Here is a 24,374-nt window from a genome sequence, read left to right as displayed (position 1 = left end):
CATAGTGAAAATCCCGATATTATCTGCGCATTTCGTCTTGTTTCACTGAGAGATACTGGAATCCACATAATCTACATTGAAAAAACTTAGATTTGCCCCTGGCTAGCTTCAAGATCCGTTATTTGGACGTCTTCTCCTCGTTGGTCAAAAGGAAGCTTCATAACTACGCTATTTCATGTGGCAGCCTTAACTACCTCCTCGGTTATCGGGACGTCTGCTCCCCTTTGGTCAAAAAGAAGCTTCATCACTGCGCTATTTTTTGCAGCAGCCTTAACTACCTCTTTGGTGATTGGGACGTCCGCTCCTCGTTGATCAAACAGAAGCTTCATCACAGCACCTCCACTGAATGGATTCATTATGGCAGCCTTAACTACCTCCTCGGTGATTGGGACATCTGCTCCTCGTTGGTCAAGCAGAACCTTCATCACAGCATCGCCACTCAATGGATTCGATACGGCAGCCTTAACTGCCTCCTCGGTAATCGGGATGTCTGCTCCTCGTTGGTTGAACAGAAGCTTCATCATGGCACCTCCACTTAATGGATTTGATATGGCAGCCTTAACTACCTCCTTGGTTATCAGGACGTCCACTCCTCGGTCAAGTAGAAGCTTCATCACTGCAACATTTCCAGCAGCTGCAGCAGCCTTAACGACCTCCTTGGTCATTGGGATATGTGCTCCTTGTTGGTCAAATAGAAGCTTCATCACAGCACCTCCACTGAATGGATTTGATATAGCAACCTTAACTACCGCCTCAGTGATCGGGACATCCACTCCTTGTTGGTCGAGCAGAACCTTCATCACAGCATCTCCACTAAATGGATTCAATATGGCTGCCTTAACTATCCCCTCAGTAATTTGAAGGTCTGCTCTTTGTTGGTCAAGTAGAAGCTTCATCACTACACTATTTCCTGCAGCAGCAGTAGCCTTAATTATTTCCTTGGTGATTGGGACATCTGTTCCTCGTTGGTCGAGCAGAAGCTTCATCACAGCATCTCCACTTGCTAGATTCGATACAGCAGCCTTAACTACCTCCACAGTGATTGGGATATCTGCTCCTCGTTGGTTAAGCAGAAGCTTCATCATAGCACCCCCACTTGATATATTCGATGTGGCTGCAATAATTACCTTCTCGCTTATTTGGACGTTTGCTCCCCGTTGATCGAAAAGAAGCTTCATCACAGCAATTCCACTTGATAGATTCGATACGGCTGCGATGACTACCTCCTCAGTGATTGGGACGCCTGTTCCTCGTTGGTCGAGCAGAAGCTTCATCACAGCCCCTCCACTGAATTGATTCGATGCAGCCACCTTAACCATCTCATCGGTGATTTCAACATCGACCCCTCCTTGGTCGAGTAAGAGAGGTATAACTTGTAGCAGGCTCCACTTAATAGCCCAATACAAGGTTCTTGGTTTTTCCCTCACTTCGTGCCTCAAATGAGTTGCAGAATTATGGTAATCGATCCAAAATGGGAATCGCCCATCTCCCACTTCGCAAAGTTTAGCTGCCTTAGTAGCCCACTCCTCGTGCATTAGATTGACCCTTTGTGTATGATATATCCAATGGTTTGCGGCATAATTTGTGAAACTCTCGCCTGGCTTGGAGTTTAGGCGACGCTGGAAATATCCATTCTGAAAATCATCGAAATTTAGATAGGTAATGCATATCTTTGTGAGGGCTAGATGCGCGTCTTGTAGACATATCGAATGTTTCCATGTTCCAAGTGCCGCATGTTCACCTACCCGTCGGAGTAAAAACTCTCTCGCTGTCTGGTGGATAAGGTGGGCACGTGAATCGATTACGCTGACAAACAATCCGCACGCGTCGCGTATCCACTCTTTTCTCTTGACAGTGCCTTCGAGGTCTAAATCACCATATGACCTAGAACTTGGTTGTATCTCTAGTGCAATGTCGATTTCGGACAACGTCAAAGGCCGTGGTGCTGCAACGATAATTTCCAACAACCTCCTTCCATCTCCCTCATTCTCATTATCAGATCTCCGTAAGATCTCTTCATATGCCTGTTCGACGCTTTTAGGCATTTCATCGATCCGTCGCAGCAACTTTCTTTTCGTTAGGCCAAGAGAGTTTCTTAACACATCTAGTGTAAGATACAGCCAAAGATAGGTTCTGTTTGGAATTTCAAAGAATCTTTGTTTCAATGCTGTCCGAATCTCTTCACCGAGACGTCGCCTATCCACGATTTCATCCACCTTAGCCTCCATGGCAATGTTTATCTCATCGCTGATTCTCTTCCATTCATCGTCTGCAGCCAGTCGAATTGTTGGATAGCGATTTGTTAACTCGCCGAAACCCCACTCGATATCCCTGTACGGTCGGCTTGTGACGAGGAATTTTAGTTTGGAACACTTTTGTCCGACCTGCCTTCGTTCTTGAGAAGTCGTGTAGAATCGCTCCAGCTCTTGCATAAGTCGATTGCGGTCTGATTGCTGGCATTCGTCCAGAGCGTCAAGGATACAAATCACGTCATTAGTGGAATCGAACGCCACAGCTATCCACAGCTGCCATAGGGCATTGGAATCTGCCTTTAATTTTGTTCCATGCTGATGTACTTGACGCTCCGCATGCTTTTGGAACAGGCTTTGCTGAGCGAGAAGCAGCTGATGTAGAAGTGCACAGATTGCCGTTGCCATGTTGTTCTGCTCTTCGTTGTCTTTGAAAAAGAAATAGCAGACTGTGGCGTACCCATCATCAACCAGTTTATCATCAACCAATGCCTTCGAGAGAACAGACTTGCCGCATCCAGGATCTGCCGATAGCCATAAGAGATCATCATGGCTGCTACTCTTCCATTTTTGGAAGGCTGGGTGATCTAGAAACCATCTACATGTGTCCTTGACTCTTGAAGGGTTGATCTCCTTGTGCTTCTGATAGGTTGAAGTATGAAAAAAGTCAGGACTTATATCTATTACCATTGTCAGCCTTCAGCTGTGTAACAAATTCATGCTGCTGAGGCAGTTGAATTACAGAAGTGACTAACCCGGAGGCGAGTAGATTGTTCCATGATTTATTCCCACCTGAAGCCCCGAGTTCGTACCACTGAGTGATGCTGATTCCATGCCAAAGTGATAGACGATATAATGACTTCTCGATGATGGAAGCCATTGTACATGTCGCGAAATGAGGGGTAGACCGTGCCTTGTCAGGTGACTTTCCAACCTGCATGATCACAATATCTAATATCAGATTCTGGGATGCCATAGTTGTAGTGACGTGTGTATATATATACATAAATACATTTATTTGAGTTGAGGTCTTTCATGGACTAAGTAGTTCATTATTTTCGAATTTACCTTCATTATACAGTAATAGAACGATCGCTGGACTTTGCTAGTTCGGCCACTTGGCATGTAGTCAAACTTTTATTGCTGCTTGTCATGTGTATAACCATTTTACGCTGCCAGGGGTCCAGGGTTTCGCTTCGATTTGCAACTGTTTATGAGTTGATTCTTGCCTGGGTTGAGACGTTTTTATTGGGACGATGGCAGAGCCATGGCTATTTTTGGACGAGTACGGAGTATTGATATATTATATTACAGCGCTCGTTTGCTTGAAATTTACCGTTCCAAACTGAAACATGACCAAAAGTACGAGAGTAACCATATTTGGAAATTGAATATCATGTGATTAGGGTTTTCAAGAGCATCTCCATGTTCACGGCGTGGAAGCCGATGTCGGGCGCTTCTGTAGTTGAAATCGAGGGCTTTTAGACCATCGACTGCGGCTGCTCCACTGAATTGTGGGTCATATGTGAGACCGTAAGGTCGCCATTGTCGCTCTTTAGAGCATTGCAGAAGGGCGACCGCGCGCGCATAGTTTCACCTTTCCATATCAAGACAAACGGAACAATAGACATTAATGCACTGAGCCCCCCCCTAGCAAACTGCAAGCTCCAGCAATCCCAAGGTGTGAGAGCATAGGGTAACTGGCAAGGGGTAGGAACGTTGCAAAGAATGAACGACTGCAACTTGAAGCAGCATTGGCAGATGCGGCATAAAGTCGATAAGCGTCGGTTATATAGTTCCTGGTTGATTAATTGATTAGTATATACCTAACAGACTGATCGAAATTGGGAGAGAATACAGAATTGCAATGAAGACACACATGAAGCCTATCCCAAAGGGAATGCCAGCCATCATTGGTACAGCGAAGGAAACATCGTCACGAGAAGACCACCCCAGCCAAAAAAGGGATATCACGAATAAAGGACCACCCAGACACGCAAGTGGCAAGCGATAAAGCTCCTGTTTGTTGCGTGCAGAAGAAATGTCAACAACTCCGAGAAAAGCCGTCTCGTATGCCCAATAGATTGGTAGACTCAGGGCACAACCGGCACCGATTGTCAGTTGAACCAATCCACACTGACCTGGCGATAAAGAGTAGACTTCCTGAAAAATGTAGGGGAAGACCGCGAATGACATATAAAATATAGAGTAGCAAAGTGCCAGGTACATAGAGCAGGCAGCAAGCACGGGTTCTGTGAAAAGAAGATGAAGCGGCCGTAGTAGAACTCCGCGGAGAATTGATCTCCACTCCCGATTCCGGTGCTTGAAGGACTGAGGATCTTCCATTGGTGATTCGGGCAAATGATTGGGGGCATAAGTTCTCACAAGGACAGGCTGATAAGTCTCCGGAAACCACAAGACAAAGATAAGTGTCACTCCGGCAAATATCAGAGCGATCCAGAAGGACCAGCGCCAGCCTAGGGCTGGTGAGATAAATCCCGAAACGATGGGTCCCAGCATAGGTCCAAATCCAGTGACCTGTCTCTTGTTAACATTGATACCTCAAAGAGCAATGTTGCTATTTTCTTTGAGACGCACGCCCATAAATACTGCTATGCTCCAACCCCTGGTTGTAGGATCTCAATATATGTCCGATATGATACCCGGACCCAGTGCCACGATTGAGCTTCCCAGCATCCCTGCCAAGAGTCTGAATGCCAGAAATGCCGGCCAACTAGGAGCTAAGGCGCAGGCCATGGTGAAGACCGCAAAGAGAGGAAATGTCACAATGACAATGAGTCGGCGGCCATACTCTTCACTGAGGGGCGCCCATACAATCGGGCCTTTTGAAAATAAGAAGCTGGTCAATTGTGGAGTATTCGTAATTATTGAAGCTTACCACAAACATATCCTATTATAATTTAGCATTTCGTTCTTTCCGAGCTGGAAGTTTCATACGTACCGACTAGAAACATGGATATTGGCAAAGCCTTTTGAACTTGTGAATTCACCGCAAATTCCTTCGAGATGTATTGAATGGCGTTACCTGTCAATGAACTCCCCATGCTGCTGTTGAGTACAACCAACATTGTAGTACATAGGACCGAAACTTTTCTTAGCTAGATTCTGTTAAGATTTCCTGCCTCGTCAATTGTCGCAAAGGGGAGGGGGGGCTTACTGCTGACCAATTGTGAGGATTTCGGCTGTCCGAATCCCATTGAGAAGAGGAGACTGACGCTCCCACATGCTTTTGACAGGCTTTAACTTCACGCATTTCTCTTGTATTTCAGAATTCTCCGCTCATTCAAAGGAACGCCTAACCCTTCGGTACGCGAGATTCCAGCGGCGATATTTTAAGACAATATCTCGCCCTATAAGAAGCGAATGTTTAGTTTTGATCACGCTCTTCTAGACAATGGAAAGAATAATACTATAAAAAAGATTGAAAAAAAAAGATTATCGGAGCCATTCGTTTCTTCAGAGCGAATGAGTACTAGTAGTTTGAATGTTTTGGAATTTTATGATCGGTCGGGCCACCCGGCCCGACCGAGGGATTACTAGTAGTTACGACTCATGAGATGGCAACTAGCTTGCTAAGGCCCCGGTGTACTTCAGTTCATACTCGAATTAATTCTCTAGTATGTAAAATAGTACAGTCTCCCTCTACGGGGTCAGGGCTTGCTATGATGAACATCTGATTCTATACCCAGCCTGCGAATGGCGTAGTTGTTGATAATGCACATACGTGTGGAGTGTTCTAGGAAGATCAAGATCTCCAAGCGCAAGGAAATTCTAGTATGACAGTGTGACTGTGCTCAGCTCACAAGACTCTAATCGAATCTACGACGGTCATTCTTCAGCCTCCTGTTCAGTCGGAAATCTTGCACTCGGGTTGACAATATACTGTTTGATTGAGAGAAAATACAAAGAAAAAAGTCCAAATTATGAATAAAGGAATCGAAAGTATTCGGATATACAGTATCATATCAATTGAAAGACTAAACCCGCCATTGCCATCAATTTCAGCTTGCACCCTTAGGTCCAGGTTATACCCGTTAAGACTACAAGACATATCGGAAGTGTAGATTTTGAACCTGAGGAAGTAATCAGTATTTAAGTAATTGTTCTTTCCGGCATGGGATTGATTAGCGACACTTACGTCAGTCATATCCGATAGACCGACAGACACAACTGCTGCTTGATCATTTTCGGAAACGTTTGCATTCAGACGATCGCGCTACAATTCTTCAGCGGTGCTCAATTCAAGAGTTTTTTGAGGTTTGACTTACTCTTCTATTCTCTCGGGCATTAACCACGTACATCACGCCGACTATGACAATCTGTGCCGCAAAGCAGGCAATCATAGACGCAAATCCGGATTGATAGCGAGGCGCCTCTCGCTCGAAGAACAGTTGAGGCCCAATCAGGTTACCAACACAGTAACTACTCAGACATAGTTTAGTAAATACCAATAGCTCACAAAAAAGCTAACACTCACCTAACAAAGAAAGCAGAGGTAAAAATCGTCTTCTTGGTCCGACCAGCCACATTAGATTGCAGCAAGGTCAAGGAAATGACGAAAGTAGCACTGAAACCGACAAGAAGATAATAGCCACTTGAAACTATCAGCAAGTCTGATATATTCTCTCATTGGTAAATAATACTCACATTAATCGGCCAACGCGATTGGAGTCCGGTAGACAAAGATCAGGACTGCTCCGAGGAGAGCAACCAGTAACCCACCAATCATTAGAAAGTGGCGTATACCGTTGAACCGAGAGGCCAGGTACCTGCAGAAATTGACGTTAAAAATTTGAGAAGCGTCACGGTAAACTCATAACATACCCTGATATCCATAACGCCAGAACCTGTGAGGCACCTGATGGCATGCCGAGAAGAGTTGAGTTGAATTTCGAGAAACCGAAACCATTTACAATAAGCGGGGCGAATGCAGATACAGCACCCTGAGAGTCGTTAGTTTGGTCGACTTAGTAACGAAAGGGAAGGGAATCAGACGTTAGGAATAGTGTTGGCCAGACAGAGAAGGTTGATCAACCAGAATCGAATGTCAAGCAATGACTCCTTGACTTGATCCATCTTGAAAGATTTGTTATCGATACCTGTTTCGTTTTGAAGAACACGCAATGTTGCAACCTCCTTCTCTCTCGTTGAGAGCCACTTAGCCTTGGTCGGATTAGATGGGGTTACCACTACAAAGACAATGCCCCAAAGAATCGTCACAGAGCCAAAGATTACGAATGGGTATTTCCATGCCGGAAGAGCCGAATTTATATGGCCGATTCCATAGGCAATTAGCCCACCGATGATGTTCGCAACTCCATTCATAGAAAACCATATGGATGTTCGCAGAGGCTGTTCCGATCTGTGATCTTTGTGAGCCGGAGAGGACTATTGGAAGATGGTTGATAGATTCGAGAACTGACCTTCGGTAGAACATTGCGGTTAGAAGGACAAAGCATGGACTCACTCCAGCTTCCAGTATACCAAGAAAGACTCGTGTCGTAGCCAGGCCGGCGAAGTCATGACCCGCAGTCATACAAAGAAGAACCGTGCCCCAGAGGATGATGAAAATGCCACACGTGCGCGCAATGTCAAATTTCTGGAAGAGAAAATTGATAGGGAACTCCCCCGCCATGTATCCCAGATAGAAGATAGTTGTGAGCCAGGAATATTGGTCGTTGACAAGGTGAGCATCCTCTTTCATGCCCCAAAGTGCAGCGTAGGAGATGCAAGACTTGTCGAGGAACTGCAGAACATAACATTAGAGATTGAACTTGCGTGGCAAGGTTGGCTAGCTTACCTGGATCATATAAGTGAAGGCGAGGATGGGAAGTAAATATCTGTCAATCTTCCAAAGAACGCTTCGGTCTTCGCCATCCTGGAATTGCAGTTGTTCAACCGTTCCATTAAGAATCACCGCTCCGACATCATCTCCCTGAATATGCTTCATATCACTCTTCTCCAAGTCAGAGGGACTGGAACCATGCTGATTGTCATGGGAACTTGGTTCAGTCATAATGATTCGCACAAGCGTAGGTTACTTCAATCGCAGAAAGAACAGAGCAGTTGCGATAGCATAGGGTGCTTGCCACCAGCCGGCAGCACGGCACTATTAGTACATTCATGAATCTTGAGAGAGTGGTTATCGGCTGAACTTTTTCGGCTGTTGAGTGCCAAGCCTGGAGGCGGATGAAGTCTATTCGTATTTCTCCGCATCGGTCGGCCCGGCCGACCATTTAGATAGCACCCACCAGTGCATTAGCCGAATGATAAAGAATTCACGGAAACCTCAATCATGGCTTGCTAACTTGAGACGAAAAGGATAAAAAATAAATCGCGGTTTACCAGACTCGATTCCCTACTTCGACAAAATTTTCCTGTGCGACGAGTGACCAATATGGCAAAGCATGTAACTCTCCAGTCAGCCGACACCATCAAGGAGATAGTGAGCGCCGTAAGCAGTGCTAGTGATGAGCTGTCGCGCTTAAGTCTTGAAGTAAGTCAAAATTCTCATATTGATTACGAAAAAAGAAATCCAAACTTACCTACATCTCCTTTTCAGATTTTCAATAACCCAGAAACAAGATTTGAGGAGTTCAAAGCTTGTGCGCTGTTGTCAAACTGGCTCGAGAGCCGTGGGTGGAAAGTTCGCCGAGGCGTATATGGCCTCAAGACTGCATTTGAGGCAAAATTCTCTGTCCTTGATGGAGGAAGGACAGTCTGTTTCAATGCAGAGTATGGTGAGTGCCCACATACCTCCATCTATGTAGCACATCTCTAAGCAACATAGATGCCCTCCCTGGTCTGGGACATGCCTGTGGTCATAACTTGATTGCGATCTCTTCCTTAGCATCCGCAATTTCTCTCGAGCATGTCCTCCGAGAACATCATTTGCCGGGTACAATTGTCGTCATGGGAACACCGGGCGAAGAATCTGGTGGCGGGAAATGGATCATGGCGAAAAATGGTGCTTGGAAGGAGTTTGATGCTTGCGTGATGACACATGGGATGCGAGACTTCAGCACTCCGCTCTGCTTAACGAAGGCCTCTTGGAAGGTAACGGCGAGATTCAAAGGCCTAGCAGCGCATGCTGCCACCGCTCCATGGAAAGGATTAAATGCCTGTGACGCTATAGTTCATGCGTATGCTGCAATCTCGATGCTACGCCAACATCTCGAGAAAGGCTCCAGTATTCAAGGATGCATTCTTGAGGCGGGAAAGGCATCGAATATAATACCAGATTACGCGGAGGGTCTATTCAGCATAAGAGCTCCCACAATGCAGAAGCTGGAAGAGCTCAAGTCCAGATTTGAGCCCATATTCGGCGCTGCGGGCGCTGCAACAGGATGTAGTGTTGAGCTTGACTGGTATGTCTCGGTTCCTGAGAAAACACATGAAATTGAGTATCGCAGACAATTATTGATCTCCACTGCAGGACAGCTCTATACGAAGACGTTGTCTCAAATGACACCCTCGCTGAGCAATATCGCAATTACATGATACAACATTTGGGTATGGAGCCCGAACAACTGCCCACATTGGAAGAGTCCCGGGTGCTTTATGATCAGCCGGGATGCTCGTAAGTGTTAACAATTTGTTTCATGTGTGTTTCAAAGTCTAAATGATTATGTACAGGGACTTCGGTAGCTGCACCTACATTTGCCCTGGAATTCAGGCCATGTTTTCGATTGAAGCAACCGATTTTCCTCATTCAATCGGGTTCCGTGAAGCATCCTGTGGGAAGTTTGCTCACAAAGAGGCACTGAGAGCTGGCCAGGCAAACGCTCTTATTTCCCTCGACATTCTTACCAACGATGAATTCGCAGAGGGAGTGAAAGAGGAGTTCATTGAGGCCATGAAGAACGCCGGTCGCTGGAAAGAATGACAAAATCGATTATGTATAGACACGCAGCTCAGCAGGCTATCCCATTGGGTTCGTGCCTCATATCGGATATTGGTTATATGTCTTGAAGATTTTATTGTGCTCACTCTTTGGCATAGTTAGCCTATTCGGGCCTATTCCAAAGCTAAGCATGTTCGTCGTGCTCTGACCTTTGATAAAGTCTCATCACATTATCAAATAATAGATTATTTTGTTGCTCGATCTTCTTAAATCCCTTACTCCGAAGGAAATATGCCCAATGCTGGGAAGTTTTCGTCCCACGTCTGCTAAAATTGTCAGAAGTCTTGACAGAAAGCCAATTAATAGTTCAGGATCTAACGTACCATATCTTCGATGAAACTAGGAATATCAAAGAGCTCACCGAGTGGTATGTCCCCACTAGGATTTTGGATAGTCCGAGGAGTCAGGACTGTTTGGGTCAACGCTGCTATTCTATCTCTATCTCGTCGAAGCTCATTGGCGGTATCTTGAGCTCCTCCTTCATCAAACATCTCAGCTGCTTGCTCAACCCTAGTGAGAAGACGCCGAGGATCGACGAAACTGTAAGCGAGGGGGAGAGCTTTCAAAATGAAAGAGATTGCGTAGTATAATGGCACCCCGGCATAGTCCTATTAGACCAAGATCCGATTGGAGATTAGCCAAAATTCGGGATTTCTTAAACAACACCTTGTCTATCTCCGCACTTACTATGCTGTACTTGAATGCTCGTCGGAAAGATGTGGAATCATGCTGTGTTTCGACAATCAAGCTTGCACTATCCAAAGCCCGCCGAATGAATTCGATTCGAACCGGATCCGAGGTCAAGTCATCTGGCGACCCCATACCCTGTAACACGAGACCGTTGATGTAGCTGTTTCGGATAGCAAGAGTCAATTCAAAATTCTAGATAAGTGAAGACGTATAACGGGGTAGCTTACAGCTTCATGAAGCCAAATGGTACCAGTAGTCGATTCCTATCTTGCTTCTCTGAGAAAGTTTGGTAGAGAGGATGGACTTTATTCGTCACCTCATGCAGCCATTTGTCGACAGCTTCATCCGAGGAATTAAGAAGATCAATAACCGCTTGTGGCAATGGCTTGCACCTCATCTGAGAGTTCTGTAGCTTTCCTTTCAGATCCCCTACCACATTCAAGTTATTAATCCAATTAGGCACAGATAGGCGAAGATAATAAATATAATATGCGTACCTGCTATTGTGAATCCCTGAATACAATCACAGATGCGATTATCGACGGGATGGCGATAGGGAGACATGACGAGATACTTCGCATAACCCAGATATTGTCTCATGTTGTTTATGACAAAGGGCCTACTGAGGTTCGTTCTACAAATCTTCAGTTAATAGTCAAGCACAGACAGTAAAACAATACATACTGTAAGTCCAAACAGCATAAGGTAAACCAGGCTCTTGCCTTTGCAATCAATTCTGGGGTATGCTCCGTATCCTGATCTCCGATTAGAATCGCGGCTTCATGTAACTTCAATTCGGTGGCCACAGAGGCAACGTAGCCCATTAAGCGTGTTCGTCCGGTCCATATTACAAATACAATCATCGCATAAACGCCGAGCAAGTCAGTCATTGGCCCTTGAAAGGTTTGCATGATAAGATTGTCAACCGCTGCGACATGTGATTGATATGTTTCGGGTCGAACGGCCCTGGAAGCAATTGCGCGTATGACAGCCGACATCAGTCGGTGATTGTTTATTGCTTCATTGGCCGAGAAAATCTGGTCATCTATTACTGCAATTGTTGAGCTGCAATTGGTGCAAAAAAAATCCGTATAGCTCATTCCATTCACTTTCATCGGTAACCGGAGGGGAGGCAGTATTGAAAGATATGTTCCGCGTCACTGCTGGGAGGGCCGCCGGATTAGGTGGTGAAAAAGAGCCCTTATGCGGGACTAAACTGCTATCGTGGGATATTTTTGCAACCTGTGCTCGCAATGTATCAATTTCTAGCCGGAGCTGTTGCTCTATCAACTCAATTCGCCACTCAAGATTGGCTGTTTTGGCACTGAGTCAATTCCAACCACCATTAGAACCTAGAAACCGATAAAATGTCCACAGAAACAGATCAATGAAATTCAAGACTTACTCCGAGTCCGAAATATTAGTCCCCGTCTGTACTGCCCGTGGAGGAACGAAGACACATTCCGAATTACTCACTCGGCATCGCTGGCACGGTATCCTTCCAGGCCCGCCACATTTGAGTTTCTGTTTCCTGCAGCGCAGACAGGCCGATAGAGATCTGCAAGCAAGAGCTTCATTAATCGGATTATGCTCAAGTTTATTTTATGCGAAAGGCGTACCTATGTGCTTCACTCATGGTTGTTGGTCGGTGTAGGCACTTTCATGGGTCAAAATGAGGGGAAGAATGGGGGATCCATGATGCCAAGAGCCGCACGATCGATAAGCTCGCATTTACCAGTTGGCGCCCCCACAAGAATATAGTTTCTGCCTTGTTGCCTTAAGTGTCATGTATGATCTGATCAAATCTCCATCTTACCCACATGCTAGCCAACTTCACGAATAGTTGATTTCTCATACAATCTCTCCAGTGACGATTTGACTCGGTATCAGTCTAACAGAACCATGCAAATATCCAACAAGCCCCCGCTCAACCCCGCTCTATGAACGGTCTATCTCAGGCCGCAGTCATGTTCGGCTTCGGCCCGACCGAGCCGAGTCAGGACATCTTGATACATAGTGAAGTCAAACAACGCCGAGATCGGCTTGCAGCGACAAGGATACTTTAAAGGCTGTGCTATCCAATTATCTCCCATCTTTAGAACCTCCTCTCAATTGTCGCCCTTGACAGCAAAGTTAAAGAATGTTGACCAAACTCCCCGAGACATCTGACAAAGGAGAAAGCCACGGTTTTGAAAATGCCGAGGAGATCTCGCGCGTGATTGATTCATATTCCTCGCAATTATGGGACATCAACCAGAAGGTGAGAGCTCCGAGACAAAATTCGGAGTGTTTTTTGGCCAAATACCTCTATCAGAACCCTCTAACACGCTCCTAAACAGATTCATCAGAATCCAGAACTCGGGTATCAGGAGAGGTTGGCTCACGACAACATCACGTCGATGCTCGAAGATTTGGGCTTCAAAGTAACCAGGCACGCTCACGGCCTTGATACATCATTCGTTGCAGAGGCCGGTGAGGGCGGCCGGGTGGTAGCTTTCAACGCGGAGTATGGTAAGTAATCCCACCATCTTTTGGCGAGCAGGAATCTAACAATATAGATGCTCTTCCGGGAATCGGCCATGCCTGTGGGCACAACTTAATTGCCATGATGTCTATCGGAGCCTTCCTTGGAGTTGCCAAATCACTTGACCAGCGAAGGGTTCCAGGGCGCGTCCGCCTGATTGGAACACCTGCCGAGGAGGGCCTTGGAGGCAAAATTCCAATTATCGAAGCTGGGGCTTATAAGGATGTTGACGCTTGTATGATGGTACATCCCGGTCCTTTCACTGAATGTCCAGGTTTCACAGGAGATGCGTACATGCCTACCCTTGCAAGTCTGAAGATCACCGTGCGGTTCACTGGAAAGACCGCACATGCCGCCATGGCGCCTTGGGAGGGAGTAAATGCCCTTGATGCCGCTGTCCTATCCTACAACAGCATAGGGGTTTTGCGCCAGCAAATCCATCCCTGCAATCGCGTGCACTGTATCATTTCCGACGGTGGACTGCGGCCGAATATTATTCCCGGCTCTTCCGCATTAGACTGCTATATCCGGTCCCCTACACTAGCAATGGCGGAGGAGCTTTTTAGGAGAGTGAAGAATTGCTTTGAGGGGGCAGCTTTACAAGCTGGTTGCACCTTGGAGATTCAGATGTTTGTGTCTTGATCTAGCTGTCTACCTGGAAACCTTATAGCTGACAAGTCTTTCAGGCACAATGCCTACGCTGATCTGCGACCCAACAAGCCCCTGGCAACAGCGTATGCGCAAGCAATGTCCGAAATGGGAATCGAGGTCCGGTGTGATCTCAGCTCATCTGGAGTTCCTGGATCAACGGACCAAGGTTAGTCAGGAAATCTTGCCGTAGGATGCTATTCCTAGCTAATTCATTATCTTCCCAGGAAATGTAACCTACGAGTGCCCGGGAATTCAAGCATATGTTGGCGTTCATGCCGCGCCCGGGGCGAATAATCACACTGCTGGGTTTACTGCAGTGGCAGGGACCAAGGAGTCTCATGATCTCTGCCTTCATGCGGCAAAGGGAATGGCCATCGCGGGTTTAAGTGTCCTGAGAAGTGATGACCTTGCTAAAAAGGTGAAATTAGACTTCGAGGACGACAAGAAGCGACGTTCTCTGCCCTCAACAGCCAGGATGTTTGATTCGAATGCGGGATTCTGCTAGCTAGACACTGGATGACTCCCAATCGTCCTATGGTAATCCTTTTTCTACTGGATACGGAGGGGCTGGATGCAATGAGATGTTATGGATGTATGCTCTGGGAATAGCCACCCTCAGGCTCTATTTAACTACCTGCTACAAGCATGGTGTGCAGGGTGATAATGCAGTGAGCCTGAACCCTTGGGTCTATGATCACAAGCCCTGTACTACCTTCTCAATAGCCCAAACACTCAGATAGAGTAGCTTCTGACGTAAGATTGGAATAAATATAATAGCACTCGATTTTCTCCCTTCAGATTCCCCATTCATTTTTTACTTACTACTCTGAGGAGTTTACTCTCCGATCCGAAGGCTTTTTAAGGAATCTTTCACATCTCCATCCACTCTGTTTCAGCCATGGTATATACAGAACCAGCTTTGCTCATTGGCCGAAAGGCACCTATCCAGGCATTATTTATCATGATGGCGACTCTTCCAACAATTGCTGTCATCCTGAGACTTCGGTCAAGGGCTTTGTGGCCGGGGACTTCACATGAAATGCCAATAAGAAGATACTGGTGGGATGACTGAACTGTTATCATGGCTGCAGTTGGGTCTATCTAATCCAACCTTTCTTAAAGCAGCTAATTGAGACATATTTGATCAACATCGCCATATGTGGCCTGGGCCTCGGAATTGCGCATCATGGCCTTGGCACGCATACGGAATCAATCTCAGACAAAAGCCGAGCCTCCTTCACTATACGCGCGATTATTCTATATATGCTATTTGATACGGGGACGTTTATAGCGAGGCTTTTAGTCACGCTATTCTTTGCGAGAATTTTCAACACCGTCTCGTCTCGGTTCAAATCCGCGTTGTGGGTCGTCCAAGGGCTGAATGTGGCATGTTATCTTAGCAACATACTCATTATTTCCTTTGGCTGTTCTCCAATCAAGAAGTACTGGACACCAGATACTCCGGGGGTCTGTCTGGATTTAGAGCCGATGTTTTTGGCGGAGATATCCCAATCCTTGTTTTAGATTTACTTATTCTACTTCTTCCATTGCCCATGCTATGGAAACTACAAATGACATTTAACCGCAAGCTGCTAGTTGTTGGAGTCTTTATCTTCGGCTACCTGTGAATCTCATCGCAGGTTGAAAATCATTGATTTTATAGCTTACACACATTCTAGTGCTCCTATTGTATCAACCGGCCGTCTGATAACAACAATGAAGTTGGCCAAGATATTGGCGGAAGAACCAGGACGTAAATGTACCCACTCGGTATCAAATTATGTTATGGCTGAACCTTGTCTAGACGAAGCTACGAACGCCTTCTTCTGGGCTGGCCTAGAGACTCCTATATGCATAATCAGCACATGTCTTCCTAGTATATTCTCATTTGCTCGTTATTGGTATCAGAAAAACTTCAAACAGATTGGAGATGAATTTCGTGAATAGAATATTCTAAGATAGTAGTTTGTTGTCAGAGAGTATGAATGAAATATATGCAAATGAATGTCATTCCCAAAAGAGATTTCTTGGAAGTGGCTCTCTCCATCAAAGCTGAACAGCGGCAGGAGTTTGAACATCACGTTCTGTGTTGCCTTTGTTAGCCTGCTTGAAATCCACCCCATACCGTTTCCACGCAGACTCAATTTCAAGATCAAGCTTCCCATTGCGATCGGGAATCATGATGTCCGATCCATCGTTATCCATCGTGTAGGTAACCTCGTGATTCTTGCCCAGGGTCAATTTTATGGCGCCCTCGACAAACCAATTGGGTGTATATGTGTGGCTGGGTGCTTGGCCGTTTATCTTGGCTAGAATGTTATCCAGAACCACCCCCGATTGCATTAACCCAGCGCGGGCCATGCGAGGACCGGGGTGATCTGCGACATCTCCGAAGGCGAAAATGGGAAGATCCTTTTGAGGGTTGGTCGAGTCGAAGACCTGAAGTGTGGATCGAACAAGAATGCGGGAATTATTGGAGAGGGTGTTGGGATATTTTCCCGCAAGGACGGAAGAATTCGGCCGCTGGCCAGTACAACCAATCTAATTAAGAATATTAGCAGGTTAGGATGAAGATGGGTGAAGAGGCAATATTTGTAGGGTAAACGAGAAAAATTCGGGGAGCTTTTCATCCGTCCGACTCTTTGCAACTTACAACCAAGTCAAATTCTTCTTCACGCCCGTCTGAAAACATCAGCGAAGCTGCTCGCGCAAAGTTTCCTGGTATAGCAGGGCGCTCATTTAACAACACTCTGATTTTGAGCTCATCCTGTAGAGCATTTAATGTGTAGTCACCGAATCTTTTGCCAAAATTGTTTAGTAGCTGGTCTCGAGAATGAACCAAGGTGACCTCCTTGTCTGGATAGAAATCCTTAATATCGCTCGCGATTTCGACACCGACAGCCCCACCGCCAATAATGGCAATTTTTTGACTCGCTTTGATGGTCTTCTGCACACCTTGGAGCTCTTTACAACCATCATTCCGCTCAGTGGAGGTCACCTGGACGGGCAATGGCTGAGATGAGCCTGTCGCGATAGCAAGATATTCGAAATCGATATTATCTCCGGAGGCGAGTTGTATTTGATTGTTTTCTGTGATACCGACTGCCTTGTCCTGTATGCGAGTGACAATTCCAGGTGGCGCGTTCTTTGCAATTCCGTCGTATGGAATGAAAGCTGCACGCTCATGTCCTTCCAAAACGGAGTACCTGGGGAAATTGAACGAAAAGTTGAGGTGGGAGTTCTTTTCTATCCACACAGCTTTATATCCAGTTGGTAACGTCTCGGATAGTCGCTTCACGAGCTCAATTCCCGCGAATGAGCCACCCAGGACAACGACGTTCTTTGCATCGGGAGTGTTTTGGTAGGACCACCTGTGGCCATATGCAGCGACACGTTGGATAGCTGTGCGACCGAGATAGGGAATAAAGAAGCCAAATGCTTTGGTGAAGACTTTAACTTTATCGGATGCCATTGCTATGACGGGTGGAGGGAGAGGAGAAGGAGGACGAGAGTTGGGAAAATTGAGAGTAAGCAGACAAGAAAGAAATGAAAATGTACGCGACAGGGCAGATTCGGGTAGCTAGCTGGTGCCTGGCCAGATCTAACCAGATGAAGTAGGCGGAAATCAGCCATTGGAGCCCGATAAGGAAGATAACAGAATACAGAAGAAAGGAATAAAATCAAACTGCAAAACAGTGGGAGTATTGCTGATTGACTCGGGCATTAAACAGATGTTAAGTCCATGGAGTCCGCGGAGATCCTAAAGTAGACTAGCGTGAGACCCGCCCACGGATCAGCCCGCGGGAGTTCCGAACTAGCCAATCATAGTTAATCCGCGGCCCCACCCGATATGCCTAATTTCGCCCTGTGTTGTTCATATCAGCTGTTCTTCAAGTTATGTACACTGGTGATACTTCTTTTAATTAATCATCTGCTCGTTTTTCAATCTTTCAATTTTGTTTTCTTTGGTATCTGAGCTCCCAACTTGTGCAATTTTGAAACGAAAAATGGCCGATCCAAACCATGAACCTCGGACTCGGGCCCAGTGAGTTCGCTCGACGCTGATGTTGAGCACGATTCAGCTGGCGAGTTGAAAGAACAAAAACAGAAGGATCCAAATATAATCAGTTTTGAAGGTCCGGAAGATCCTGCAAACCCACTCAATTGGTCGTCAAGGAAGAAATTTTTGAACATCTCCATCATTTCTTTAATGACCCTACTTTCGTATGAAGAACTCCTCCCATCCCTAATCAATATTCACAATATGGCAGCTCATTGGGAATTTTATTTTAGACCGACAACCTCAACCGTTAGCTCTCCAGTGACTGCCGATATCATGGAACATTTCGATTCAACGAATGAGATCCTCGGAGCCTTTGTCACCACGGTCTTCTTAATCGGCTACACCTTCGGACCATCCGTCATTGCACCTCTCTCGGAAATTTACGGCAGAGCCATTCTTTACAAGATTTGCATTGTCTTCTTCATTGTCTTTAATGTGGCCTGCGCCGTGGCAAATAGCATGGGGTCACTGACTGTCTTTCGACTCCTCGCTGGTATAATGGGGTCATGCCCTGTCACTCTCGGCCCGGGCTCCGTAGCCGACATGATATCGGCTAAGGGCAGAGCCAAAGCAATGTCCGCCTACGTTATTGGAATTATCCTGGGACCTTCCATTGGACCCATCTGCGCTGGGTACATCGCCCCTGCTAAAGGATGGCGTTGGGCATTTTGGCTGATGGCGATTATCATCGGCGCGATCGCAATTCCGGTTATGTTTCTTCAAGAGTCGTATCCCTACGTGATCCTGAAGCAGAAAACAGAGAAACTGCGCAAGGAAACCGGTAACCAGGATCTCCGGTCGGCATTGGACACTGGAAAGTCACCAGGTCAGCTTTTCGTGTTTTCTATTTGGCGCCCTATTAAAATGCTCATCTCGCCGATCATCTTCTTGCTTTCGCTCTACTGCGCGCTAGTCTACGCCTATCTTTATCTATGCTTCACCACATTCCCGGAGCTCTTGTCCAAGAAGTATGGCTTTGTAACCGGTCCCTCAGGCCTAGCGACTTTAGGATTAGGGGTTGGTTCCATCATTGGATTGTTCATCTCGGGTGGTACCTCAGATAAAATCTCCAAGTACCTTACTGAAAAACATGGTGGGCCAGCCAAGCCTGAGTATCGACTCCCCGTTCTCGTCGTTGGTGCCATCATCACTCCTATCGGGCTGTTCCTATACGGCTGGACTGCACACTTCGGTGCTCACTGGATTGTCCCGATCATCGGTACGGCATTTATTGCCGCAGGAATGGTCATTGCTTTCGTGAGTGGAAATTCTCACTATTCTTCTTCGGTATTTTTCTGTGCTAAGATTATTCAAGATGGCAACTACCATGTATTTAGTTGATGCCTATACGGTATATTCAGCATCAGCAACGGCCGCAAATACCATGGTACGCTGTCTGATCGGCGCTTTGATACCACTCGCTGGTCCGGCCATGTTTTCAAAGCTTGGCTACGGCTGGGGAAATTCACTCCTAGGATTCATCGCCGTTGCGTTTATACCTGTGCCTTTCGTATTCTACCGATACGGTGAACGCATTCGCGAGTCTAAGGTCTTCAAGATTGAGTTCTGATGGGGTGAAGCCTGTTTTACTTCAAAGTTTGGTGTGCTAATTTCCCTTTTGAGACAACACTTGTCTCTCTCCCCGTCTTTTGGTGCTATTAAACCTTCGACTTCTCCTTCTTCTTTCCCATGTCATTAAGCTAGCCATTTCTCCACTTTTATTTCGTTGGGTATCTTAGACTTGAATGCACTGGTACAATTTTTCTGGTTGTAAATAATTTTATATTCTAACTATTTCAATTTCTTGTCTGTATAGCTGCAAGCCAACAAATGCTACTAACTGTACTAACCCTGCATATTCGACGTTGCTGATTGGTTGATGTGGCGGGGATGACTGCCGCGGAATACCCGCGGAGACATTATCTCCATGGAGGAAAGAACAAAGAAACAACAACGGTCCCCAGTCTATTATATCAACGGAATACCCACGGAATACCCTCTTGCATTATGCAACTTCAACACCATGCCATCAGCACGGCCCGAAGCCCCTCGTTCGCATCGCAAGGGTCAATACTCGTGCGAGTTCTGCAGGGCACGGAAGCTTCGGTGTGACCGACCTTTACCATGTACAAACTGTGTATCGCGTGGGAAAACATGCCATTTTGGCCCCTCAGCTGGTAAGAGAGCAACAACATTGGCTGATCATCAGATTCCTGGACAGCCGCAGCAGCAGCAACAGAAAAGATTGCCCGTTATGGCCTCCTTCGTATCTCCGGTTATTGCTAGGACGAATACCGGCGCACCAACTAGCAGCTCTGATCAGCCACCTTCACTATCGGCTACTACAACCACCCCTTTCATATCTCTGGCCAACGCTGGCCAAGCACAACTACTTCAAGAGGTGCATTCACTCCGAAGGCTTGCTGCGGATTTGGAGAGACGTGTGGCATTGAGCACGAGCACGAGCACAGCGACCCACCAGTATGAACATCATTCACCATCGCCCCGTACCCATATCGCGGTGGGCCAGTCGGGATCGCCATCATCGTCCGAGTCGCCCCGTCTGGACCAAGTCAAGGACGTGGTGGCTCACTTGGAGCATGTCTCCACTGTCCAAAGCTCTCGGGTAAGCAACACGCGGCCTTGGTCCGGTTGTCTATTACAAGGCCAAACATTGCTTATCATGGCTGGTATAGGAACCAATCCACGGTGATGACCTCGTGTTCAAATTGGAACGCATTCGGAATATCCCAAGTGCTCCAAGCTTCACCGTGCACACCGGTAAACCGGCGTGTTGTGTATTGCTGCCATTTCACAACGAAACTAGATTCATTCTAGACAAATTCATCACCAACGTTAGCTACATACACCATGTAGTCCACCATTCCTCGCTCCCCGCTACAATCGATGACATCTACCGGAAAATTGAGAATCAGGAACCAATTGAACCTGGCCACCTCGTCCTACTTCTTGGCATTATCGCGAATACCGTTGAAGTTTGGTCATGGCACGATGAAATCGAAGGATACGACTCGATTTTTCCGTCTGCCGTCGAAATAAATTCTCAAACGCCCTTTTGGATTAAATCCGCGATGAATGTGATCAAGAATGGCGAAAATGGACCACCTCTAGCCTTAGAAACGATCCAAGGAATCATCATCCTGGCCTTTGCTGTAAGCAATACGGAAGGAGTTTCTCTTCGGTATCGATCATTGATATCAACCGGTCTATTATTGAGCCGCGAGCTTGGACTACATCGAATCGATCATGAATCGAATGCGGCCACTGCAAATACAATTCGAGCCGAGATGGGTCGGCGTGTATGGTGGTATCTTGTCGCTACCGACTGGTCAGTACCGACCTTTCAAAGGAAACAGCTTCTACTAAAGTTGTATGAGTTGGAAATTTATTAACATCATGGGCTTAGGTTATTAGCTGTGCTTTACGATGGTCCAAACGAGGGCGTATACCAAACCCACCCAAAACACATGGCAGTCAAGAAACCTCGCAACATAAACGATGCCGATCTTGTCGATAATGGCTATCGGACGGAATTTCCACTCTCACAGTCAACCGAGATGTCATATTTTCTTCAACGCATCCGCATGGCAGAAATCGCACGGCGCACCGTCGACGAAAGCCAAACAGCCGTAGACTCCAGCGGACCAGAAGATTCCACACATCTCATGAAACTAGACTTCCAACTCGACCAATTCATCCATGATATTCCCTTCTTTTTCAATCTCGATAACTACGAAGACAATCCAGAATCAACATCCGCTGGAATCTTCGTTCACGCCTACCTACTCAACCTGGTCATCCACACTCAGCGTTGCAAGCTTCATCTCCGGTATCTCACATCCGGGCCTAATAAAAGTCCAATGTACGCTACGTCCCGGGAAATATGTCTCAAATCCGCACGCCAGCTTATCAGAGCTGAGTCCCAACTTGAACGCGCGCAGCATCCAATCGTACTAATCCGGCTACGATTATCGGCGATTCGATACGGGGTGTTCCTAGCTTGTATTGCATTGTTGATGGATGCATATATCAATGGCTCGGGCTCACTTCAGGATGAAATAAATCATGGCGATGTCGCCGAGGCCCTCCGAATTCTCGAGGGTGCAAGATCTCACTCCTGGGCTGCGCAGAACCTTTCCGATTCTCTGAATCAGGTACTTGCCAAATACCGCGCCCAGAACCCAGAATTTGAAAATCAATCTGTTCAGGATATCTCTACCCCTTTCACGCCATCTGGTGCGCCTTATGTCAGTTCTGCAACGGCCATGGAATCTATGACCACCCAATTGGCTCCGAGGTCTAGTCAGCCCCCTGTTGTGTCAACGGCAATGGGGGGTGGGGGTATGATGCCCCCCATTTCTAGTGGACAATTACCGGGATCTGTCGAACAGTCGCAGTTCGATAGTCAGATGGCTCAGAACCTCGAGGAGTTGATCTTTTCGGATGTGCTTCAGTGGGATTATTCGTTTCCGAGTGTTCAGTCGGCGTCTTTCTTTTGATTATGAACCCTCTAGTCTTAATCCCATGGCTATTGTGGCTCTTCTTAAATGTTTTGTGTTGGAATGGAGCAATGAGCTTGACTCTATCTTATACCATGATTTGCCTCTGAAAATATACCTGACCTAGTGAGACATTTTCACAAACTAACAGTCCTCTGATTGAAAGGGGATTTCCATGATGAAAATTTACGCTGTGTAGTATCAAATCATCACTTCTCTTGTCCGTACAAGTAGATTTGATGGAATTCTATCGAGGATGATCTGATGGCTTTTAATTATTTTTTACTTAATCTATGCATAGCGCCCTGATGGTCGGCGTGGCCCAAAATACCCGTCGCTTAAATCAACACACGGACCTTGGGTATTTCGATGGCGCGATGAGAGCAGTATTTGATTCCTTTTCTAATCGAGACAACTTTCCATGTCTTCAAAGCACGATAGATGAGCTACTGTATGTAGGAGGAGCGGTGGGGCTCATGCAGGTCGGAATCTTCTAACCTGAAGCTTGTGTAACCTGATCTTCAGATCTTTCACCGCCATTAACACGCCCTTTTTCTTGACTTCTTTATTCATGTAGGTACTTTCATTCAAGACCGCCGTCAACAGCACCCATACAAGGCTGACCGTTTATCCGACCATATACCCGCCGTTAATATCGATTCACTGCGTATATACTCAACCCACCACAACGATGCTCAATCCCACAACCGAACATGAACATACCGATAGTATCCAGACGATAGTCGAACGAGCCCAGCGATCCATGGTCTATAATCTAACCGAAACTGCTAGACGCCTTCACCCAACCGGCCAAGTCACGACATTATTCTTGCAATGCGGCGGGGCGGGCATATTTGTGCCCGACAGTTCCGACTTCCGACTAAACTTCGCATTTTCGACCTGCAGTGGGCTGTTTGAACACGACATTCGGGTCCTTGAAAATACCTATGTTTTCTGTGATCGCCCCGTAATCATCTTCATCCCAATATCGGCTCCGGAGGCAACTTTTGACAGGCTGAAAGCCCGGGGTTTTTCGGCCCGAGGAGGCTCGAATAACGTGCTTTTCCGTTCATTGGATGATATAGAGACGACTCAACCTGTCCAGTTCAAGACTTCTACCGTTGTTGATGATATGATAATTGCACCTGCCACATCGGATGAATTTGACGCTTTTGTTGAGTACCACAGCCGTGGAAGCAACGGGGTTCCCTCGGAAAGTCTTAAACTTACTGCGGAGATTACGACCCAGATCCCGCATACAACTATATTCTTGGCAAGACTGGATGGGCGTATCATTGCAGCTACTTCGGTGACGGCTTTGGAAGTCGAGTCCGGTGAGGTGGCTGCGTATACGGGGCTCACGAGTACGCTGGCGGAATGTCGTGGGAGAGGAGTGTCGAGCGCACTTAAGAGGCGTGTACATACCTGGGCAAAGGAACGTGGACATCGGTGGGTCTTTGCCCATGTCGAGTCGGATAATTCGAATATGAGGGTTTTGGAGAAGTTGGGGTATAGATCGTTGTTTCCTCATGCGGTTTATGCTAAGGCTTCCGGATCTGGGTCATGTTCGCGTACTTGAACCTCACCCGCTGAGCGAATAATCATCCTCATAATCACGATGATGGAAATTAATCTTTGCTGGGGGTCTTCTAGCAAATAACCTGTATATGAACTTTAAGACAAGTTTCAGCCTGGGATCGGGTTGGCTATGACTAGAATCTTTTCCTCTCTGAGAGAATTTTCTTTTTGGTAT

The 24,374-nt window shown here is 46.5% G+C and overlaps 11 protein-coding genes across 11 annotated transcripts; 6 read left to right on the top strand and 5 right to left on the bottom strand.

The window, feature by feature from the left end:
• Positions 1 to 173: 173 nt before the first annotated feature.
• N7509_013334 (ankyrin) lies at positions 174 to 2,939 on the bottom strand (the record flags this gene model as incomplete). The annotated part of the gene is made up of 1 exon (XM_056637971.1): positions 174 to 2,939. The coding sequence occupies one exon, from the start codon at positions 2,937 to 2,939 to the stop codon at positions 174 to 176; it is 2,766 nt and encodes a 921-aa protein (XP_056481478.1).
• A 940-nt stretch (positions 2,940 to 3,879) lies between these two features.
• N7509_013333 (MFS general substrate transporter) lies at positions 3,880 to 5,338 on the bottom strand (the record flags this gene model as incomplete). Its single annotated transcript, XM_056637970.1, has 4 exons — positions 3,880 to 4,048; positions 4,129 to 4,810; positions 4,913 to 5,092; positions 5,212 to 5,338. 4 exons carry the CDS (start codon positions 5,336 to 5,338, stop codon positions 3,880 to 3,882), a joined length of 1,158 nt encoding a protein of 385 aa, XP_056481477.1.
• Positions 5,339 to 6,310: 972 nt separating this feature from the next.
• Positions 6,311 to 8,286, bottom strand: N7509_013332 (uncharacterized protein; the record flags this gene model as incomplete). Its single annotated transcript, XM_056637969.1, has 9 exons — positions 6,311 to 6,343; positions 6,409 to 6,486; positions 6,539 to 6,692; positions 6,748 to 6,864; positions 6,932 to 7,039; positions 7,095 to 7,213; positions 7,266 to 7,632; positions 7,694 to 8,016; positions 8,071 to 8,286. The coding sequence occupies 9 exons, from the start codon at positions 8,284 to 8,286 to the stop codon at positions 6,311 to 6,313; spliced, it is 1,515 nt and encodes a 504-aa protein (XP_056481476.1).
• Positions 8,287 to 8,667: 381 nt separating this feature from the next.
• On the top strand, positions 8,668 to 10,155 carry N7509_013331 (M20 family metallopeptidase; the record flags this gene model as incomplete). The annotated part of the gene is made up of 5 exons (XM_056637968.1): positions 8,668 to 8,766; positions 8,833 to 9,010; positions 9,061 to 9,637; positions 9,706 to 9,849; positions 9,906 to 10,155. 5 exons carry the CDS (start codon positions 8,668 to 8,670, stop codon positions 10,153 to 10,155), a joined length of 1,248 nt encoding a protein of 415 aa, XP_056481475.1.
• Positions 10,156 to 10,388: 233 nt separating this feature from the next.
• On the bottom strand, positions 10,389 to 11,753 carry N7509_013330 (fungal specific transcription factor domain-containing protein; the record flags this gene model as incomplete). The annotated part of the gene is made up of 6 exons (XM_056637967.1): positions 10,389 to 10,439; positions 10,497 to 10,781; positions 10,861 to 11,023; positions 11,091 to 11,292; positions 11,361 to 11,497; positions 11,548 to 11,753. 6 exons carry the CDS (start codon positions 11,751 to 11,753, stop codon positions 10,389 to 10,391), a joined length of 1,044 nt encoding a protein of 347 aa, XP_056481474.1.
• A 1,250-nt stretch (positions 11,754 to 13,003) lies between these two features.
• On the top strand, positions 13,004 to 14,543 carry N7509_013329 (M20 family metallopeptidase; the record flags this gene model as incomplete). Its single annotated transcript, XM_056637966.1, has 5 exons — positions 13,004 to 13,123; positions 13,203 to 13,374; positions 13,422 to 14,016; positions 14,074 to 14,204; positions 14,263 to 14,543. 5 exons carry the CDS (start codon positions 13,004 to 13,006, stop codon positions 14,541 to 14,543), a joined length of 1,299 nt encoding a protein of 432 aa, XP_056481473.1.
• Positions 14,544 to 16,084: 1,541 nt separating this feature from the next.
• On the bottom strand, positions 16,085 to 17,510 carry N7509_013328 (NAD(P)/FAD-dependent oxidoreductase; the record flags this gene model as incomplete). Its single annotated transcript, XM_056637965.1, has 2 exons — positions 16,085 to 16,579; positions 16,692 to 17,510. 2 exons carry the CDS (start codon positions 17,508 to 17,510, stop codon positions 16,085 to 16,087), a joined length of 1,314 nt encoding a protein of 437 aa, XP_056481472.1.
• Positions 17,511 to 18,302: 792 nt separating this feature from the next.
• Positions 18,303 to 19,671, top strand: N7509_013327 (MFS transporter; the record flags this gene model as incomplete). Its single annotated transcript, XM_056637964.1, has 2 exons — positions 18,303 to 19,358; positions 19,417 to 19,671. 2 exons carry the CDS (start codon positions 18,303 to 18,305, stop codon positions 19,669 to 19,671), a joined length of 1,311 nt encoding a protein of 436 aa, XP_056481471.1.
• A 453-nt stretch (positions 19,672 to 20,124) lies between these two features.
• N7509_013326 (uncharacterized protein) lies at positions 20,125 to 21,514 on the top strand (the record flags this gene model as incomplete). Its single annotated transcript, XM_056637963.1, has 2 exons — positions 20,125 to 20,727; positions 20,798 to 21,514. 2 exons carry the CDS (start codon positions 20,125 to 20,127, stop codon positions 21,512 to 21,514), a joined length of 1,320 nt encoding a protein of 439 aa, XP_056481470.1.
• A 75-nt stretch (positions 21,515 to 21,589) lies between these two features.
• Positions 21,590 to 22,621, top strand: N7509_013325 (fungal specific transcription factor domain-containing protein; the record flags this gene model as incomplete). Its single annotated transcript, XM_056637962.1, has 1 exon — positions 21,590 to 22,621. The coding sequence occupies one exon, from the start codon at positions 21,590 to 21,592 to the stop codon at positions 22,619 to 22,621; it is 1,032 nt and encodes a 343-aa protein (XP_056481469.1).
• Positions 22,622 to 23,312: 691 nt separating this feature from the next.
• On the top strand, positions 23,313 to 24,200 carry N7509_013324 (GNAT family N-acetyltransferase; the record flags this gene model as incomplete). The annotated part of the gene is made up of 1 exon (XM_056637961.1): positions 23,313 to 24,200. One exon carries the CDS (start codon positions 23,313 to 23,315, stop codon positions 24,198 to 24,200), a length of 888 nt encoding a protein of 295 aa, XP_056481468.1.
• Between the last annotated feature and the right edge of the window lie 174 nt (positions 24,201 to 24,374).

Source organism: Penicillium cosmopolitanum (genome assembly GCF_028827165.1).
Source record: "Penicillium cosmopolitanum strain IBT 29677 chromosome Unknown utg000012l:1.0-3308103.0:1.0-3310761.0, whole genome shotgun sequence".
In the NCBI taxonomy this organism is placed as follows: Eukaryota; Fungi; Ascomycota; class Eurotiomycetes; order Eurotiales; family Aspergillaceae; genus Penicillium; species Penicillium cosmopolitanum.
The sequence above is the reverse complement of the archived record's forward strand: the minus strand, read 5'-3'. Positions and strand labels throughout refer to the sequence as shown.